Genomic DNA, 20,894 nt, shown 5'->3' on the forward strand with positions numbered 1-20,894 from the left:
CATCCAGAGCACTGATGCAACTTGAATGTTGCATCATACTTCAGTGCATCACTAAGTGCTCCTGGTTATTATGCAAAGCATTGTGTAGCATTTAGAATCTTATATTCTGCAGGATTCTGGAAATATTTAATCATAGACAGTTACACAATCACCAGCTGCAGAAACTTACTGGTTTGGGCATAAACTCTGCAGGCTGTTTTCAGCTTCTAACATAATTTCATTTTACTTTAAGGCCTTTGGGCTTATAATTGTATTTTCTGAGTGTACAGATGTAATCTCTCTGGTGATTATATATATCAATGTAATGAAAGTTGGGGTTTAGGAATGTTTGGTAATGAAATAATATGTTAAAAGTTGCAGTGAATTAAATTTGTTAGTCACAAAGTTACATTTTTCCTATTTATGAACAATGTTAGATTCGTAGGGAAGAATGGTTATGGCCATGGCCAGCTACAAGGGACTCTTCCTCCCATTTCCCCTGCTCATATCATATATAAAGAGTGAAAAGTTTGAAATTAAACTCTTAATATAAGCAAATATGTTAATTGAAGAAGTGGTAGAGCTTTGTAAATACTCCTTGTTTGGTTTTTGACTTCCCTGCAGTTATGATAAAGTAAGTAAATTGTTACTGGAGAAAATTGTACAGCATTTTTCGATTAAATTTGTGTTCTCAAGGATGTGCCACACCAAACAACGTGATATCCTTTTAAAACATTGACTCATTTTCACATGCAGTGTTGGGATTCAAATGGAAATAACATCTTGGTTATGTGGGCATAAAAATGTCCATCTAATAATGCTTTGTGTTTGTGCACAGAATTCAAAAGCAGCTGAAAACCTTCTGGCAATGGAATATCTTTTATGGCCTGATCCCAGTGCAGGTACTCTCCACAGAATTACTGTAATCTGAAAACAGGGGCCTTAAACAATGCCCTGGAAATGTGCCCAGCCTCTTGGTTCTTTTTCTCCCAATGCTTTTGGCATTTTGATTTTTATCTGCACCCAGCTCCTTGGTATTAGTAATACTGGTTTCTGTGCTGTCATTTTGTCACCTTGCAGTTCTTAGTAGCTCAGAAACAGGAGTTTGAGGCTGGGTACTTTGTAATATTTCCATTTCCTCCTCATACATGAGGTAAAATTTTGAAGGCTCCAGGCTCGAGTCCATAGTGTGACAAATCTTTGATTGTTCAGTTGCTGCTTTGAACAAAATTAATGCTCTTAATTGAAGCCTCATTAGATTTGGCAGCTGTTTTGCCTGCAGATTATAGCTGGTGACCAGGTGATTTTATCAGCAACAACAATGGTGGCAGTGTCAGAGGAGACAGAACAACTTTAGCTCCTCAGCTGGATTTCCTCCAGCCCAGGAATGAAGCTCTGTGGTGAGGAGCAGAGGAACATCCTGTGTACCTGTGCTGCTGCTGAGCTTTCATGGCAGTAAGTGAACACCTCTCCAAAAGATGCCACCCACTGCAGGGCCTCCTCCTTGAAACTCTGTGAAATGCTGCTAACCACTGTTCTGGGTTTCACCATGCCAGTTGCCATGCTGTCTCTGTGTGCTGTACTAACGGGTGCCAATCTCTTGCAGGTGGGTGTGCATGGCATTAGAATAGAGTTCATCAACGAGAAAGGATCAAAGCGCACGGCCACCTACCTGCCCGAGGTTGCCAAGGAGCAAGGTCATTGTTGCACTTTATTTCCTATGATCTGGTGAAGAGTTTAACATTCCTGTAAATCTAAAATGCAGTATTTGACCTTGCCCTGATGTCTCATGATGGAGCAGTGTTTAATTGTAAGAAGACTCTTATATAAAATGCCAATTACATGCCTGTGTCAGTCTCCTAGTGGGCTTCAGTAAACTGTAGCTGTTTTTTGAGCCAGTCAGAAATGCATGGAGCTATAGGAAAATAAAATGTGGAGGAATGGTACAGGCTAACAGCTGTTCAAAGCTGCCAATTTCTGTGTGGCTGCTAGGCTGGGATATCAGGGAGATGCAGAAGCTCTGGTTAGCATTGGGATGGCTGGGCAATTATCTTAATCATTATTTATTCCTGAATTCCTGATGATAAAGTTGTTTTTCAGTTAGGTACTTTCTGCTAATTCATGTTACAAACACTGACTTCCCAGGGTTTTTAATGGATGGAAGGAAAGTATTTTCAATATGGAAGTACAAAAGAATGTTGTTAAAAGTCCTTTTAAGAGAGGCACAGACTTAAGTTTATGAATTTAAAAAACTAGAGTAGATTTTGTTGAGCAGTCTTTTTCTGACTCTGAACACTCATTTTTTTTAATTTCCATGGTTGATAGTGTGTCTCAATTCTTTACAGTTTGCATTACTGCTGCTTTTTTTTACCTTTTTATATATAAGTTTATCTACAAAGAGTTCAGCTGATACCTTTACTGAGAATTCTTTTTAATTGATAATTCTGTTTCCAGATAGTCTCATAAAAGTCTAGGAGTATTCTAAGCTTTTTTAAAAATTCAGGAATTGTGGAGGAAATGTGTCTAAATTTATGAACAGTTTTAGTAGACCATGAATTGCAATCTGATTCTTTAAAATCTCCAGAACTACTTATTTGAATTTTGCATGTGCTCAATTCTACTGTGTTTTTTGCAGTTTTTTTAATGTAACAGTGTGACTAATTATTGTGTCTTTAGGAAATACTATGTCTAACAGCTATTTATTATATGAGAGTCTTTTAAACCTTAAAGGAGGCTTGGGATAGCATGAAGATTTTATTGAGAACAGTAATGAATCTGTATTTTAAATCCATTGCTTCTTGCATTATCTAGACACCTATAATATATAGTTGTTCTAAAGTCAGCCATATCTCTGTAAAGTGAGGTGATGTTTATGAAGAAATCTGATTTCAAGTTCTCTTCACATGTTCAACTAATTATTATTTTAAATGCTATACATAAATTTAGTTTTCCATATTGTTATAACCATTTATAACGTCAAAAGTGGCTGTGATACATGATCATACCAGAATGCTTTGAAAAAGTTTTGTTTTGTATCACACACCCATTTTAGAACATTTGGGTAGAGTAGGTTCACTTTTAAAGTATTTCAGCTATGAGATGAGAAATATATGTTGTTTGTGGAGTGAGCTGTGTGTGTAAAGAAATCCTAAATGTGGTATTTCCTTCAGCTGTCCCCAAGTAGGGAAGAATGTTTTGGTTTATCCCAGATGCCAGCAGAGCCCTTGCACCCTCTACAGCACCACACACTGTACTGTGCTTTTGCAACATCTCTTCCTATTGCTTCATTTCTCACTAATTTGTGCTACTGTGAAATTCAACAGGATGGGACCACATTCAAACCATAGATTCCTTGTTGAGGAAAGGAGGCTACAAAGCTCCAATTACTAATGAATTCAGGAAAACAATAAAGCTAACCAGGTATGCACTGGGATACCACACACAGCCCTGTTCTTGTAATGCTCCTTCCTGGTAAGTGCTCCTGCAGATGTAATGGTGAACTCTCCTGGATGTGACATTTGTGGTTGCTTTGTTCCCCAAGAGCAGTGCAGGCTTAGGAGAGGCTCTGCACAGGGAGGAGTGAATCCCCTGAGCAGGAGTGAGGGGTGGCTGTTCAGTACCATGGTGTGTCAGTTCCTGCAGATCTGGGCTGATAACTCTGCCTGTTCACAGCTGGTTTAGCTCTGCCTTCTCACAGAGGGATTTCTGGCTGTGGTGGGTGTTCAGAGCTGTGGTTAACAGGGATTACTTGCTCTTGTTGGATTTGTTTGGGCAGATGGTGCATGGTGGGGCTGCTGCTGCATTGCCATGGAGGCCCCTCAGAGCCCTGGATCCTCAGAGAAACCTCAGGGTTATGCCCTGTGGAGTGCAGGTTTCCCTAATCCTGAGGTGTGAGACATGCAAGCCATGCACTGCTTCCACAGCCAGTGTTCTAGTGAAACTGTGTCAGGGTATTCCCAGGAGTGGGGACAAGACTTTAATATTTTATTTCATACCAGTTTAGTTTGGTTTTTCTTGAGGTTCTTGAGGGCCCCTTAGTGTGTGGCAGCCAAGGTATTTCAGAATTAGCAGCAAAAACTCTGCCCATAATGTTGTCCTTAGGTTGTGGAGGGTAGAGGAGTCTGTATGAATGTCTGTAGGAATGGTTTAAACCTATTTATTTGTATAAGCCTGCAGTGTTAAATGACTGCTGAACTCGTTATTTAGTCATGCATGGAGAAATAGGATTTTTTTTAAATCTTAGGTTATAAGGAAATTTTGACCATTTGTCTTCTTCAAGGAGATAAAAATTTGGGGTCTCAATGAGTGTTTGGAATTCTGGATTCTTATAGGAACCTAACTACGGTGGAGTGGCTCTAAGTAAGGGAAACATTTTATTCTGAAGGTTAAAGTAGGGAGGAAGGATTTACAGAAGCCAGCTGAATTTCTAAGTGCAGAGCCCCAGTCTCCCTTTAATTCATTCCAGCTGTAAACCTTGTTATCTTATTTTCAAAAAGTATATCTGGAGATAGCTGAGGGCGAGAGTAATAATGCAATGGATCATTTCTGTGCACCTCAGCAAATAAGGAGCATATTTTTCCATTAAACAAAAATTCTGTATAGCACACGTTTTCTTCCTGCTGCATGATTTTGCTTGGAGCAATGGCATGGAACACAAAACCAAACAAAAAACACCTAAAGTTCACCCTACTCCTCCCAGAAAACCCCACAAAAAGCCTTATGTTGAGTGTAATTAAGTTCACAATAATGAAACTGCTACCACAATCAATTGCCTGATAAGTGAAATGAGCAAACCATAATTTCTTTCAACATATCAGAAAAAGGGTTTTTTTGACTGTTTTACTTGCTTAAAATCTCAGATGCTGCTGACAGATTAGACAGCATTGTTAAAATACTAATTGTTTTCCAGCATTAGGCAACCTGTTGTAGAACCCCATTTTAATAATTTATTGTCATATATGAAAATATCTACTGGAGGAGTGAATAAGGGTCTTTAACTTCTTTTTCAAGGATTCTGAAATAAAGTAAACTTCTTGTGTGTGAAGAAAGCTTTAGGCTGATCCTGAGTCTGTCACTCCCTTTGAAAGAGAGCCAACCAGTGGCACAGAGGCACTGGGAGCAGTCAGAGGGGCTGGGATGCAGAGCTGTGCAGTGGCCCTGGTGTCACTGTCACTGCAGAGCCCCTCCTTGTGTCCCATGGGGGAGTTCCAGCCACTGGTGCCATGTACCATCCACAGATTGCAGAGGAGCTGCTGCTTTCTCTGCAAGGCCCAGCAGCCACTGGTGCCTCGTGTTCCTCACTGTCAGACAATACTGGTGCAGAATATATATATACAGACAACACTGTATTCAGAATATTTGTTGTCAGGACCTAGATTCTGCTTTTAGTTACCAGGAGTTGGGCAGTGTTCTTGTGGGACCATTCTTCATTATTTCTCAACTGACTTGGGAGGCAGGAGAGGTCCCAGTTGAGTGGAAGCTGGCAGGTGTTGTTCCATTTGGGAGAAGGGAGACCCTTGTTATTACAGGCCTGCTGGTCTCACTTCAGTGCCTCGTAAAATTAGTTTGGTGCCTCTCTGTGAGGACATCAACTCTAGGGTGTGATGAGAGGAAAGTGACCAGAAATGGTGAAAGGCCTCAAGGGCAAGACTCAGGAGGAGTAGCTGGTCAGTTTGGAGAGGGCTGAGAAAGATCTCACTGGGGTCTACAGGTTCCTTGAGGGGGCAGTGGAACAGAGCTGCTTATCTCCTCTTCCAGGTGACCACTATAGAATGTGAGGGAAGGAATGAAGCTGCCTCAGGGAAAGTTCAGGCTGGACATTAGGAAAATATTCTTTACTGAGAAGGTGGTCAGGCACTGGAACAAGCTGTCCAGGGTCATGGCATCCAGCCTGTTGAGGCCAGGGGTGTCTGAACAATGCTTTTCAACATATGGTTTAGTTTTAGGTAGTTGCGTGAGGAGCAGGGAGTTGGACTCGCTGTTCATGATGGGTCCCTTCCAACTGGAGATATTCTGTGGTTCTAGTCTAAAAAGAATGTAACTATATTTAATGGAGCTGGGATAATTTTAAAAGCAGAATTTGGCAGACAGTCGATACTGATTGTTTAAAAACAGCCCAAAAATCTATAGTGCTTGTTTATGTTTTTTCCTACTATATTTTTGTAGAGGATTGGCTGAAGCTACAGGACATTCTCTATTCCCTCTAGCTCAACCAGCATAGTAGCCAACCATTTTTAACAATTCTGTTTGCTTAAAGTATTTTTTCATAAGCAGTTACATTGTGATTTGTCACATGATTCAGGAAATGACCCTGGCATTTGTGGCAGTTCCCTTGTGCAGCTGAAGTCAGTCTTAATCCCAGCATCAGAAGTACAGAGCTCTTAGCACTAAACAAAGCAGCAGTGCAGCATTTCTGGTGCTACTTGCAGCTTCCTGGTAAGAGTTGCTGACCTGGCTCTCTGCTCTTTGCCAGGTACCGCAGTGAGAAGATGACGATGAGCTACACAGAGTACCTTGCCCATCGTCAGCATCATCACTTCCAGAATGGTATTGGGCACCCCCTTCCACCATACAACCATTATTCCTGACACTGAGCCGCATGACCAGTCACTGGACCTCTCTGCAGACCTCTTCCCAGGAGACCCTGCCCCTTCTTGGTCTAGCTATCTCTATTACTGTACCATTTTATGATGATAGTTTCCGTTGCCGTGTTGAGGCTCCTTGGTTGGTTCAGCTCATCATGGCAACGGGAGGGAAAACTGCATTACTACAAAGATCCCATACCTTTTTCTTATTGATTCACTGCAGATTTTTTTGCAGCATATACCCTTGGGTTTTTTATGAAAATTTAAATTTCTACTTCATTAACATTGAATTATATCAATCAAGGCTTTCTGTAACTGTGGATGGAAGGAAGAGTTTAAGGATTGCAGTTAGGGATGCTTTGCTTAGCAAGAAGGCATTCATGGCTTTTGCATTAATGGGTGTGATAGGGAATGAAACATATCAGATTCAGGTATTGAAGTAGACAATGAATTGCATTTTCATAACATTCTTAATGACATTGTGTGTACAATATCTCACCTTCACAGTAAAGATTCCATGTAGCTCTGTACAGGATCTCCAGATCCAGCACAAACAGCCGGAGCACCAAGGCTGACATGCAAAATGCTTTTTTGGGATGAAGAGAAGCGACTCATGTACAGCGAGAGGTGATGTTAACATGGCAGCATGTTCAGAATCAAGTGGCCTAAATGATTTGGGCACAATCCAACCCAGGACCCTTTTGTGTCCCATCCCGTGCTGGGAATCACAGGCAGCCCAGGCCTGTCAGGAGTAGTCACGAGAATGCATTCGTAATGAGACGATGCCTTTGTGATGACTCAAATTAGGAGTGACATTTGTGTCCTAAAAACAGATTGGTGAGTAGCAGATGTCGTATTAGGAAGGAAATGGATTTAGATTTTAGTGCCTTTGACTATAACATAATTATATACTTATATATAAAATTCATAGAAAACATATACTCCAGACATTTTAGCAAACCTTGTTGAGGGTGCTCTGGCATCAGGGTTTTGGACACTTTTTTTTTCTCTTTAAAGTGAGATTTACTTTTTTTTTATTTTTTATTAGCAAGCTTATTTTGGAAAAGAGAAATCCCTGTTTTGTTCTTCATCTGCTTTTGAACTTACTGAATTTTATCAAGTCTTGAATAGTTGGATCAAGTTAACTTTTGTTTAATAAAAGAAAAAAACTCTTGTGAGAGAGCCAGGACAAGTATGCCATAATGTTACATGTTTTCATCTATTGCAGGAATAGTGCTTGAGAGCTGTAAGTACTGTGTAATAATTCTGATCCCCCTCCACACGGTAGAAGAAAGAAAATCGATTGGAACTTTTTCCTGCTGTAAAAATAGGATTTAGTAAAAGGTATGTGTGGTCTGTTTGCAAGGCCAGTCGATGGCAGGAGCTCACTGCTTCCTCCTGTGCCTGCAGAACTCCCACTGCTGCCTGTTGCAGCACAGCAGCCTGTTACAGAAAAGACCTTCCTAATCTGAGTGAGTAAACCACAGTAAGCAGAAATTCCAGTTACTTTGAATAATGAATGTTTGTAAGTACATAGATATATAAAAATCAAATAGATATAATTCAGTTTAAAAAAAAATTGGATTAACTGTAAAAGTGTTTCAATAGGGTTTCAAAGTCGGATAAGGATAAATTATGCTCATCCCTTATGTGAGGTTAGGTCTGCCACTTAATTTCTATGGAGGTTCTTGTAGAGGGTCTTTGGTATTCCTTCATCCACAGCATTTATGTCCAAATATTACCATTTTCAGTTGCGATGCCTTAATTTTTAAGCAGAGAGCCTGAAATTTCAGGAGCCAAGAGATGCCAGCCAGAAGCTGCAAAAATGAGTAAATGTTTATACAGAGGCTATTTTGGATGATATTGTTGTCTTGTTTCTACTTGGGGAACACTTTTAGATGAATTAGTCTTCAAGTGGAAATGTGAACAAGTGGCTACCTGATAGAGTTGTGTTGGTTTTTTTTCTTGCCCTTATAGGGAACCTGAGCACAAACTGAATCATTCTGCTGCGAAAAAAAGTCATCCAACCCCATCTTTATCTGTCATCTCGTTACAGCTCGCTCGTGCTTCTGCATGAGCTCATTGTTAGAAGTTTTTTAAAAAAGATCTATTATATATAAAAATATATATGTATTGAAAGGTGCTAATCAACCTCAAGAAGGTCACGTGACTGGTCATGCGGATCTAAAATCATATCAGATTTTTTAAGAAATCTTCGATATATGCAGATGTTATACAGAATTTCTTACCAGTGTAATAATGATATACTGATGAATAAACAATCCTGCAGGATTTTAAGGACAAGGTCAGCAATACTTCCCACCATGGCTTGGGGGAGAAAAGGATAGTTTTGTCTCCTTTTTGTATACAGCATAATGCACAATGCATTTTTGTCTATCTCTTAGTAGCTGTTGCTTAAAAATATAGTTAAGGGTGTTATACAAACTGTAAAGGTGTGCTTTTGAACTGAGCTCATGCCAGACCCTTCTGGACCAGAGTTTTGTATCACTAATTTAAAAACTGTTACAGAGTCTGTGGTCAATCATCAGATTGTATGATTTTTTTTTTTTTTTAAGATTGGAATAATCAGTCTACCTACAGTGTTTCTAGGGCACCTACCTCCTCAGCACATTGTGCTGAACTGCTGCAGATTGTTTCTCTGTAATTGTGGGATCCTTTGTACCAAACGTGCAGCTCACTGTGACATGCACTGGCACAGCACAGGTCTGTTTGCTTAAAGCTAATCAGCAACTGCTCTCACAAATGTCATTCCCTCGTAGTTACATTTAGTAGCTTTTAGCTGCATTGTTGGGATTAGCTACAGATTTGTTTTTCATTTGGGGTACTTTATAGAAATTAAGGTACAACCAAGTAGCTTATTTCACTGTTAAGTTGAAATGCTGATTTTTTTTTATTTTGTTTTTAATGAGCACTACTCAGTTTGCCTTATTCCATTGAAGAGATTGTTGGGTTTTTTTGGTTTTATTTTCATTCTCTTGCCTAATGTTCCTAAAAACTCTGTTCTGTAAACTGAGTTAGACAACCAAACCATAGACTTGACACGAAGCTGTTACTCGGTGATGTTTCCAGTGTCCTTCCCGCTGCTCCGGCGGGGGGGGCGCTCCGGTCCTGACCTCAGCCCGCTCTGGAGCCAAGGTGGGCACAGCCCTGGCACACCTGGAGTTTGTATATGGACCTCTACTTGTCTCAACTGTGCGGGTTTTAAAACTGTTGTCTGGAGTAGGTTACATCTCTTATGTGTGTTAGATCGAACCAAAGAAGCCTCCAGCCATGCCCAAATGCTGCTCCTAAAGCCTGCCTTCCAGTCCTTACAAAATCCCTGCAGGATTAAATGTGTTAACTTTTTTATTTTTGTACAGTTTCTAACTGATTTTTGCTAGTGATGTTAATTGAATTAAGTTTATTTGGGGAGTCTGAGTATCTCCTCCATTTAAATAAACTGGTGACTTTCATTTTATGTTAAAAAAAAAAAAAAAGTTAAAAAAAAAAAAGAAAAGAGAAACCCAAAGTGTGCCTCTCAGATTTAAGGGTTTCTGGTTACATTTATTCTTAAGACCAGCAATGATTCTTTATATACAAAGATATGTTTTCCTCATTTTTTATTACTGTTAAAGAAAAAAAATAAAAAAGAAAAACCTCTTTCTTTGCTCTGGACTCAGTAATTGCGCTGGTACATAAACGCACTGAGAAAACAAACTTTTGTTTGAAACTTTTGTAACAACTTACGACTGTTTTTATATATCAAAGTTGATTCTTTTCAAGATATTTGGATCTAGTTTCTAAGTTATTTTAGTGTTTTATATGTTACAAAAAAAAAAAAAAAAACAAACTTACTTTAAATTGTTCACCAGCATCTTGAGTTATCTTCAATGCCATGGTGACACAGTGGGCTTAGAGCTACCTGGAGTAGCTTGTAAGGCCTCGGTCTTTTCCTTCCTTCCTTAGCAACTCAATTGATTACAGTAATATCACAGATTACCTGAACCCCCTTCCTTTATGACTAGATCCTTCTTCCTTCCACATTTAATTGCTATTAGTGTGAAGAAACTGTTGAAATGGGCATTTTAATATAAGTACGGCTTAAAAAGACAAAAATGAGGAAAAAGAAAAAAAAATGCTAGAAGGTTATCTGTGGGTCTGTGAGATATGGCTGTGGAAAGATATTGTAGTAGTTTTAACACTATTGTTATTACCTTTTAAATCATTTACCCAATAAAATAAGGAAAAAGAATCACCATTTCTTTTCATGTTTCTCTACTTAACTGTGTGGCTTGATGAATGTTTTTATTGAAGCATTTGTACCTGGTGTTAATGTCAAAGGCTAATGGTGTGTTAGAAATATTTTCCTGTCTTGTCTGCTGTAGGAACAAACTGGAGAAAGGTACGTGCACTAAACACTCCCAGTGAAATCATTTATATCAGCTACATCAGTTATTTATCAGTGTATTCAGCAGTATTTATATCAATTGCCAGTTCAGTTTTGTACTTCTTGTCTAACTTTACACATGGAATTCTGTCCAGGCCTGAGCTCCCTCCTGTGAAGCAGAAATGCTTTTGAAGTAAAGCTTTTCTGCAGAACCAACTCTATTGGTGTCAGCAACACAGCACTGGTACCCCTCAACAGCCAGACTGTTCAGCAGAACCTTGTGCCAGTGGGTATTGAAGAACCTCTGTCAAAGCAACAGCACAGCTGGTGCCAAAACTGAGTTGGAGAACTTTGGTCCCTCAGCCAAATTCTTGGTGCACTGAGACACTTTCTACTGGGTCTGAGTTAGAGGGAGCATAGTTCCTCTGTAGGATAATTCCTGAGACAAAGCATTCCATCTCCCTGGAACAGCTCTGAGTTTAGAAGGGCTTTGTTTGCCTCATGCTCTATTAAAAGCTTTGCTGGCTGTAGCTGCAGTGCCTTTGAAAGCAGAGCAATGGAATCCATGTAACCTTTGGATGGTGAAGTCTGATGCAGCCATTCCTTCACTTGCTCTGAAACTGTGATTTAGGAGAGTAGCAAACATCTGAAAGGAAACCTGCCTGGGTAAATACTAAACCAGTGATGGAAGCTTGGCTCACAGATTTGGTAAAATTCCATGTAAAACCTACACTAAACCTAGTCTAAAACCCTGAGGCCATTGAAAGGCTGAGCTAATTACCACTTCCTACAATGAGTTTTCACTCTTCTCACTGCTTTAGCTCTCCAGTTCCCATGCTGTAAAAATCAAACCAAGCCAGTAGCATTAAGGGTGTTTCAGATGTAGAAACTCAGTTATTCTTACATATTTATTGGTATTAAACGATAAAAGGCTGATTTCCAATTAGTTACAGAGGGCTGCTGACAGTAATCAGCAGTGCCTGCAATGGGAAATTGCTTGCTTGGTTCAACTCAGGCTGCCATACAGCACTTCACACTGGATTTCTACTTAAGCTGTTTCCTCAGTCTTTATACTCTTCCAGAGAAATTAAGCTGGAAAATTGATTCTTTTCCCCAGCCACATGAAAAATTGAATGGCTATATAATAACACAGGGTGGGCACATCCAGTATGTTCTTTTTCCAAGAACAGTATTTGCCAAGAACTGAACACACAGCAATAACCTGCTTGTCTGAGATGTACTGGATCACAAGAATACATTTAACTATGCTGCAGTCATGTTTATTACAGCCAGAAGCATTTGCAAAGTACATTATAACTACTTTGCCACCTTGTGATGTGAGGCTGAGTGCAGTCCTACAGCAGCTTTCTGAACAAAGGTGTGAGCTGAAAACTTCTGTATATGTTTTCACATCTTCTGCTAAAGTGCTGTGAAATGGGAATTACTGGACATGGCCCAGGCTGGGGTAGGAACAGTGAGGAAGCCTGGAAAAAAGGATCCTTGTGCTGCAACAGCTCCCTGAGCTCTGCACCTGAAAGACAAGGACAGGTCCTATTTAAACAGTGATTAAAGGATTTATAGCCTGCAATGAGCTCTGCCAGCAAACTGCGCTTGACTGACAGGTAACAGGCAAAAGTCAGACTGAACTGCTTAGGATTCCAGAAATCCCAGTAGCCACTGTGCTCCCAGGAACTGCTGTGTGCAAGGTAGACAACATCAGATTGTTTCAGACAGCAGGCTCCATCTTCTTACCTGATTTATAAAGAGCTAATATTAATGTGCCTCTGTGATTCTTACCTCATTATACAAAGTCCTAAGCAAGACAGACTCAGCCATGGCACAATTAGAATTATAACAAAATTATCCAGTATCCAGTAAAATGCATTTATTTGTTTTAATTCCAAGGTTTAACAACTATTTGCCCAATGATCTGGACTTAGGGCACAACAACAAAAAAGCCCACCAGAGCAAAATACAAAAACAAGTACACAAATTACCCCTCATTTGTAAATGTTACCTCATAACCAAAGTTTAGCACATTAAAAAGTTTACAAAATTTATAACACTTACAAATTATTCAGACCTAACAGCATATGTGGCAGTTGAGCCCATGCACATCCATCCTTGCCCTTTCCAACCCCTTCTGTGCCTGGATAATGCCATGCTGGCACTGGAGTGTGGGGAACCCTGGTGCTCCAGCCCAGCCCCTGGCACAGGATGGTCAGGGACAGCAGCGTGTGCTCACTGCTCTGCCTGCTGTGTCCTCTGCAGCATTGGGATAATGACTCAGGAAATGCAGGAAGTTTTTAAAAGTACAAAATTGACCCTGAATAAAAATAAAATTATTTATAAAACAACTTGGCTTTGACTAAGTTACACCAGCAGCTGCAAGAGAAATTTACAGCAATATCACTTGAAGTACAAGGTCACAAAAATCAACAGATTTGTTATGAGTCCTGTCACTGTAGAACTGAAAACACCAAAGCTGACCTGCCTGCCTGCAGAAACCTCCCACCAGGGCTGACATATACCCTCTTCCTGGGTTTTGGCTTTTTCAGAGCTTTGTTAACTGTAAGGATGAATTTAATTGCTAAGGATCCACCTAGAGTGAAACAAATGTCACACTGAAGAAAACACCACAACTCTATTTTCCATAAGCTATGGATGCATAGAAAACAAATGCTTCTGGTTTGGATGCAAGACTTAGGACATAGAAGTACAGTCAGTTAACAGTTACAAATAGCCATTTCTGAAAAATACAATTGAACTTTATAAAATTATCTGAAATATACAAGAATTTCAAAACTCTGTGGCCAGAAACAGAAACCTACTCTTAGGTACTCTCTGACCTCAAGGTTTGACTGGACTGTAAATGGACTGACTTTTCCTCAAGCACACCTAAGTTTAGCTTAGGGCAGCATCTTTGAACTAAGAAGCTGAACCAAAACCAGCTCCAGGTGTGTGTTCATAGACTGTGGCTTTTCATCAATTTACAAACACATGGGCAAGAACTATTTGTTAGCACCTCTCAAAAGAAACAAAGCAAATTCTCCTTTGGTGCTTAAAAGAGGAAGTTGAACAAACAGATCCAGCTCAGGCACTGTACAGTGTCTGAATCCCTGGAAAAAGCACTGCAGGGATCCTGGACAGCTGCAGCCATGGCACAAGGTGGTGGGGGCAGAAATGTTACTGGTTTGGAGAGCTACTTACTTACCCATCAGTAAACAGGTTTATTCCAGCTAATAATGCTGCCTTCATGGGTAGACATGGAGGGAAATGCAGCCAGTGGCAGCTGGAGCAATGAGTTTGTTTCTTTTGAAATGCCTACAACACCAACACTTGGAGGGCTCTGTTCAGACCCCTTCACCCATACCAGCATCTCTGAAGGCCAGGCAGTGGCACTGCACAAGAATTTTTTGGAGTATTCTGGCCAGCAAATGAAGTTGCTCTGGGGTGAGATTTTGCACTCTGCTTCAGCTGCTGCTGCTGAAGTTCCCGGTGCCATGACACATCTGGGCACATGTGACAGCAGCCCCAGGACAGCCCTTTCAATTGCATTGCACTGCAGCACTGTAAAACCTCATCACCGGGTACTGGGTAACAGCTTCAAGTTATCTTGACATGGACTGAGTGTGTAACTCCCCAGGAGAGAATGCAGTTGCCTCCCAAGAACAGCATTACACTTCTGTGCTTTCATTTCCAGCATAAATAAGCATAAAGCAACCAAAGAAATCTGTATAATGTAACTGCCTATAAAATAAACCATTCAGGGAAAAGAAGAATCAACAAATAAGTGCTATGGAGATGAAGCACTCTGCTTTCCCATTTCCTGCACATATGGCAAGCTCTGGCTAATGCATATTCCCAGCAGATACCAGAGATAGGTGAGGAATGAAGAATGTGAAGTTCCACAATTGCTTTAGAAGTTTTTCCCTTTTCTGCTCCCATTCTGACCTGTCCTTCCCCTTCTGTGGAGCCTGTCTCAGCTGCACTGATGCAGTTTTGAGTGGTGGGTCACCATAAATCTACATAAAGTCCTAAAAGCCTTCAAAGAAGGGCATGGGGAAGGAGGGAATAATTGTAAGTTTTGGGCCTGCCACTACAGGAAAGGCACTGAGGCTCTGAAGCACACCCAAAGCAAAGCATTGGAGCTGGGGAAGGGTCTGGAGCACACATCTAAGGAATGGCTGAGGGTTTAGCCTGGGGAAAAGGAGGCTCAGGGTGGACCTGTCACTCTGCAGCTGCCTGAAGGCAGGGTGGGGGTCAGCCCCTTGTGCCAGGAAATAAGCAACATGACAAGAGGAAACAGCCTCGAGTGGCACCAGGGAAGGTTTAAATTGGACTTGGGGGAAAATTTCTTCCCCAGAAGGGTTATCAAGCCTTGAACAGGCTGCAGTGGAGTCCCCAACTCTGGAGGGGTTTCAAAGATGTGTAGGTGTGGCACCTGGGGATAAGGGTAAATGGTGGGCTCAGCAGTGCTGGGTTAATGCTTGGTTTGATGAACTCACAGGTTTTCTTCATCATAAATGATTCTGTTCTAACTCAAACACCTCTCACTGATAGTGCACAACAACAAATAAGCAACAGCTTATATTCAAAAGGTGAAGGTTGCACTGCCTGCCTTCCCACCTGACTCCAGCTGCACCATTTGATTCCTTCGCTGCAGCTTCAGTACTTCTAAAATCCTTACTGAGTGCAGTAGTTGGTTATCTCTACTTTTTTGCCTTGTTCAGTGAGACATTTTCTCAACTTAAATTGGTAGAAAAGATTCAACAAGCTCCAGAACGTGCCCACACAAGGTTTAGAAGGACAGTCCAAGTGCCCCACTGGCTCTGATGAGCAGCTCCAGCAGCAAACCCCATGTGGTGAAATTCCACCTGGAATTTCTGTGTGACTCAAAGCAACTGGAGCAGCATAAGAGGGAAGAGCACAGGTGGGCTCAGGGAGGGCAGGGGCAAGCACTCCCAGCAGCTCTGCACCAGGAATCCCTTTGCACTGCCCAGGGATGGCCCTGGCAGCTCTGCTCACATTCCTGCCACTGAATTTTAAGTCAGCCAGAAGAGCTTGCAAATTCTGCTTTCCAAGCACAGAGCCTGCACTGAGTGAGACACCTGAGCTCATTTAAATGCTCCTGCAGTTTTAATTGACCAGAGGCAGTCAATGGTGGCAAACAGCAGCTGCTTTGTACTTGTTTGGAATGCCCTGAAGCAGATGATTACAGATAGGAAATGCTATAGTTTAAAAAAGGAAAACAGAAAAGGCTCCTACTTAGAGAAGTGTTTCCAGTAACTATAATATCCTGACAGGAAAAAAAAAAAAAAGGAAGATTGTAAAAAAAAAGGCAATTAAAACAAAAACCCATAAACCATAAGTTAAGCAAATAAAGCAAATAATAATGCTAAGTAGTACTTGCAAAATTTGTTTAAAGTCCTTCTATTGTAACACTCCAGCTGTATATGCCTGAGGGACAGTTTAGGTACATGCTGCATGTTCTCAAGTTGTGAGCATACAGTATATTCTTATATACACACACACACATACAGCAAGGCATGGAAGAATGCCAGAAACCAATTTGTAAATCAGAATATGGGACAATGTATTTCTGATTGAGGTGAACTTTTTTCAATCATATGGAGTAAAAATATTTGAAGTAGCCACTTGTTCCCTCACAAAATAATTTTTTCTTTCTTAAGGAAAAAAAAAAGCCAACTTACTTTTGCTTCCTGAGGTATAAATATCTGTACCTTAACTTCAGCACATACCTTCAGGTGATCCAGCTGGAGGAGGTATGATGGTTTTGGTTTATCTTACAAATCACAGCTTTGACAACACAATTAATCTATAAATTCCCCCAAACTTCTGTACAAGAAAAATCTGCAGCCCTGAAACACAACAGTCTGCATAATGGACTCACAATTCTGGAAGAACACAGTCAGGATTTTCTCTCTTTCTGCCCAATGGTTCCTCCTCCTGCAAAACTTGAGCACAGTTGATCATTCTGCCCATCCAGTTCTCCAAAAGACATTGATGGGCCGTGCTGCTAAAGTGGAACATGCCCTTTGCAGTAGAGGCCTGCACTGATTGGACATTCCTTTTTATACCTGTATTTTAAAATCAATACACAAAATATGGCAGAACTGTAGGGAGAGAACAGTTTCATTTGGTTTCTGCACCAACCAGTCTGGTCAGTGAGGATCAGCACAGACAAAGCAGGAATGTTTCAAAAGCTACTAAATATAAAAAAAACTCCTGATGTTTACATTGGACTTGGTATCTCCACTCCTTCTCCAGTTTAAGGTAAGTGAAAAAAAACCATTTTGTTCTAAGTCAGGACAGAACAGAGGATGCAATATCGTATCATGGCCTATACATAACATGGTCTTTTGAAATTATTTCAACATTTTTTTCCCCCTTACCAAAATAAAAGCATCTCCAAAGCATCATGATGGGACTTCACTAGATAGGTACTTACCCACTGCAGCTTAGAAATTAAGTAGTTGATTAATATTTTTAATGAGTTATTGTTCCCCAACATTTTCAACCAGCTTTAAGAAAATACAGTAGAACCTCACTGTTTTGCACTTCTGATTGGAAGATTAAGTGTGCATGATTTCCTGTGACCATTTTGGAACATTCAAGCTTTAAGAGTTAAGCCAGGAGATGCAGTCCAGCATGTTGGTTCACATCAGTGGAGTGCTACAATTCAGCATTATTTCCTGCCCTAGAAGTGTACAATTCTTTAATGGAAAATGAGTCAAAATGAGGTAGCACTGCCACTCTCTCTGCTGGAATGTGCACAGGTCCTGGCCTAATTTTAAACAGTGGCTTAGCAAGATTCTACTGTAATCTATACAAAATGTATAAAACATGAACCTTCCCCAAAATAAGGCCACTAATTTTGCCATTGGCAATAGGCAGTGAGAAATAGCAGGTAAAAAAACCTCACTTCATTACAGATGTGTTTTTGAGGCAAAAAACTGTGGGAAGAAGTAGAAAGACATTGTCCTCTCATCCCCCCCTCTTTGTTTTCCAGTATATCTCTGCTTCCTGTATGCACTGCTCTGTGGGGAGACATTTCAGTCTATTTTCTTAGCTGGGAGTCCAAGCAAGTCCATGCTCCATTTGAGGGTGGGGACAGCACTGTGAAACAGCAGGATTATGAGCTTCCCATGAGTCATGGTCATGACAGTCTGATGTCCAGATGCCCAGATTCGGTACCAGGGCCCATAAAAAGGATCTGAAATGGCTGGGCACAGCATGTTGTTCAAATTCACTTCTGTAACCTGAGGAAGCAACAATAAATTTATCAATTGAGAATATTTTTATCTTGCACTGATTCACCTAAAAACAGTGAAAATTTAGAAAATTATCAAAATAATAAAAAATGTTCAAGTGACACACATTTGCTCAACACAAGTAGGGCAGCTTTCAGAAAAAAAGCAGATCCAAATTCCATTGTGTATTTAATAAATGGATTTATGCAGGTACATAACCAATCTATGAGCTATTTTACCAGTACTTGCAAGATGTAAGATACAAATGCTTGTTAGAACATGCAATTTGCATACAAGTAGCCTTATAAAAAATTTGCATGCAAGTGGTTTTATCCATGTAGACCTGCACACTCAAACTTCTCAGTGTTTTTACTCTGTACTTGCAGACTATCCATTTATTAACCTGGCTTTACTTACCAGTCCCAGGATCTGCAGGATGCTAAAATGATACACAAACATGAACCCCGTGGATAAAAGAGCCCACCAGAAATTGCAGAGTGGTTCAGGGGTGTAGATACCTTGAAGAGAAAGGAAAATATTCATGTTCACTGCACTGCTGTGCCCAGCACACTCCCAATGCATAATCCTCTCTCTCCTGCATGGCAGGACATCTGCTTGAGCTGATAACCTCCTCAATGCCATTAGAGTAATTAATATCTGAGAGCTTTATTTCTTACCTGAAGATCCTGATCAGCTTCTTCCCTCCTCCTTGTCCAGCAGTGAGATGCACAATATGTTACCTCACTAAATCTATTTTTCACCATCAATGATTTTTATTTCATTCTTCCTTCTACCACTATTACTTCGACCAGAAGTAATAAATGCCATAAAACTTTTTAAAAATCAGGTTATTTATACTTAAACACCTGCTTCTTGCAGGGATTATGATTTTAGCATGCACAGAACTGACTTAGGCAGCAGCAGGTCCTGCACAGCCTTTATTAGAGCACAGCTTAATTGTCATTTCCTAATTTTATGGCTAACAACTGTTAAAAAGGAACTTGCACCAATAGTGCCAAGGAACAGAAAAGCTGTATCAGGTGGTCAATCCATTAATGACAGGCTGTGCTTCTAAATGAAAGCTGCTGTGGGGATATTTTCAGATATACACTACAAACAGTTTTTTAATCAGTAGATATCACAGATACTGTAAAATACTTTTTCCCTTCAAATGAAGCAGTAGATATATTATTCCAACCTTTCTCTATTATTCCAACCCTCTCAAAACCAGGCTGTACTGACAAAACACAATGTTCCCTGATCTAGAATGTACCAAGGGAATCAGATTTAATAAAAGTACTCATAGATACAAGAGTATCTTGGGAATTAAATATTCAAATTTCATATGGCAAGAAGAAAACCAGTTTACAGAGTTCTCTAGACTCTTACTAGCAGACATGAAAATTGCACTGTAAGATATGTGGGAAAATATTATTTTGCTTATGACTTTAATAAGAGCCTCAGAACACCAAGGAAAGATGCACAATGTCATGCTGTTTGGCTGCTGTAAGAGTTTCAGAGGATTATAAAAATACACTGGCAATTTTTATCTGCCTTTATCTGCTCTCTGATCCATTAGATATTATTAAATACTGGAACATGTATCCAGTACTCAAAGGACAGCTTAGAGCACAGAGTGCAATACTGATACTGGCCTTGGCTGGCCAGCACACTCAGTAATTACCAGGAAGCAATGAAACCCTTCAGCATGCACTGCACTGCTGGGAACTTCAATAACTCCACATGCAGAGCAGCTACCACAGCACCCACCAGATCACAGCTGCTAGCAAATCTTTATTTATCTCCATCATATTTATATTGATGGAGATATAATTATTATTATAATATATTTTAATACATACTATATAATATACATTATAATTGCATTATGCATTATACAAAATACATTATACATTATTTTATATAATATACATTATAATATATATTATATTATATATATATCTCCATGATATTTATATTATATATATTATATAATATATATATCTCCATAATATTTATCTCCATCACCCTGGGGAGATAAATACAAGTAACTGCTGTGACCACATCACTGTTTAATGCTGCATCCCAGCTCAGGTTTAAGGTCTCTAGAGCAATGCTTCCTCAAGCTCTGTGGCCCTTTCAAAATTATTTTCTGTATAGTTTCCTTCCATAATTTGTACCCATCATGCCAGTTCAAATAGATTTTGCAGTAGCTACCTGAAATAAGTTCAATTAAATAGCATTTGGTGAGTGCTACAGATTCAAAAGCACCTACAAGCTGTTGTCTAAAAGTGCACATCCACTCCCAAGAACACTTGGGGAGCCCATGGCACATTTGGGCACAGGAGCTACTTGGAATGCACAGGGCAGCTTTGGGAAGCACAGTGGGAAGGTGAACAGCAAGTAAAACCAAAGGGAAAAGAGAACTCTACAGAAATCACTTTGAGTTCTGCAGGTAAAGGGAAAAAATTCCCAACAGTAATTCCTGGGATGCACTGGCAAGTGTGAGCTGAGCTGGCACCCTATTTAGGAAACAGTACAGAAGTCTTGACTTAGACAGCAATGATATTCATTAAACTCCATGGCCTGCACACATCAGACAGGTGACACCACCTTGAATATGGTTTTTCATTACAGAGAGGAGAGGAGCAGGAGGAATGAGCCTTGGTG

General features: G+C 40.2%; 2 protein-coding genes across 7 annotated transcripts in view; one reads left to right on the forward strand and one right to left on the reverse strand.

The window, feature by feature from the left end:
• AMMECR1 (AMMECR nuclear protein 1) overlaps window positions 1–10,086 on the forward strand; it is a 96,551-nt gene extending 86,465 nt beyond the window's left edge. For 3 of the 4 annotated variants that reach the window (XM_074551528.1, XM_074551527.1, XM_074551529.1), the window contains 3 exons: window positions 1,586–1,676; window positions 3,303–3,399; window positions 6,452–10,086. In XM_074551528.1, coding sequence (XP_074407629.1) covers window positions 1,586–1,676; window positions 3,303–3,399; window positions 6,452–6,566 — 303 coding nt within the window. In that variant the 3' untranslated portion in view covers window positions 6,567–10,086. Of the gene's footprint in view, window positions 1–1,585; window positions 1,677–3,302; window positions 3,400–6,451 lie in introns of those variants that run through there. The other variant, XR_012582695.1, reaches the window with a different exon arrangement.
• A 2,734-nt stretch (window positions 10,087–12,820) lies between these two features.
• TMEM164 (transmembrane protein 164) overlaps window positions 12,821–20,894 on the reverse strand; it is a 34,355-nt gene continuing 26,281 nt past the window's right edge. For all 3 annotated transcript variants that reach the window (XM_074551531.1, XM_074551530.1, XM_074551532.1), the window contains exons 6-7: window positions 18,642–18,742; window positions 12,821–18,233 (exon numbers count right to left, since the gene is read on the reverse strand). In XM_074551531.1, coding sequence (XP_074407632.1) covers window positions 18,027–18,233; window positions 18,642–18,742 — 308 coding nt within the window. In that variant the 3' untranslated portion in view covers window positions 12,821–18,026. The remainder of the gene's footprint in view (window positions 18,234–18,641; window positions 18,743–20,894) is intronic.

Source organism: Zonotrichia albicollis, chromosome 14, assembly GCF_047830755.1.
Source record: "Zonotrichia albicollis isolate bZonAlb1 chromosome 14, bZonAlb1.hap1, whole genome shotgun sequence".
NCBI lineage: Eukaryota > Metazoa > Chordata > Aves > Passeriformes > Passerellidae > Zonotrichia > Zonotrichia albicollis.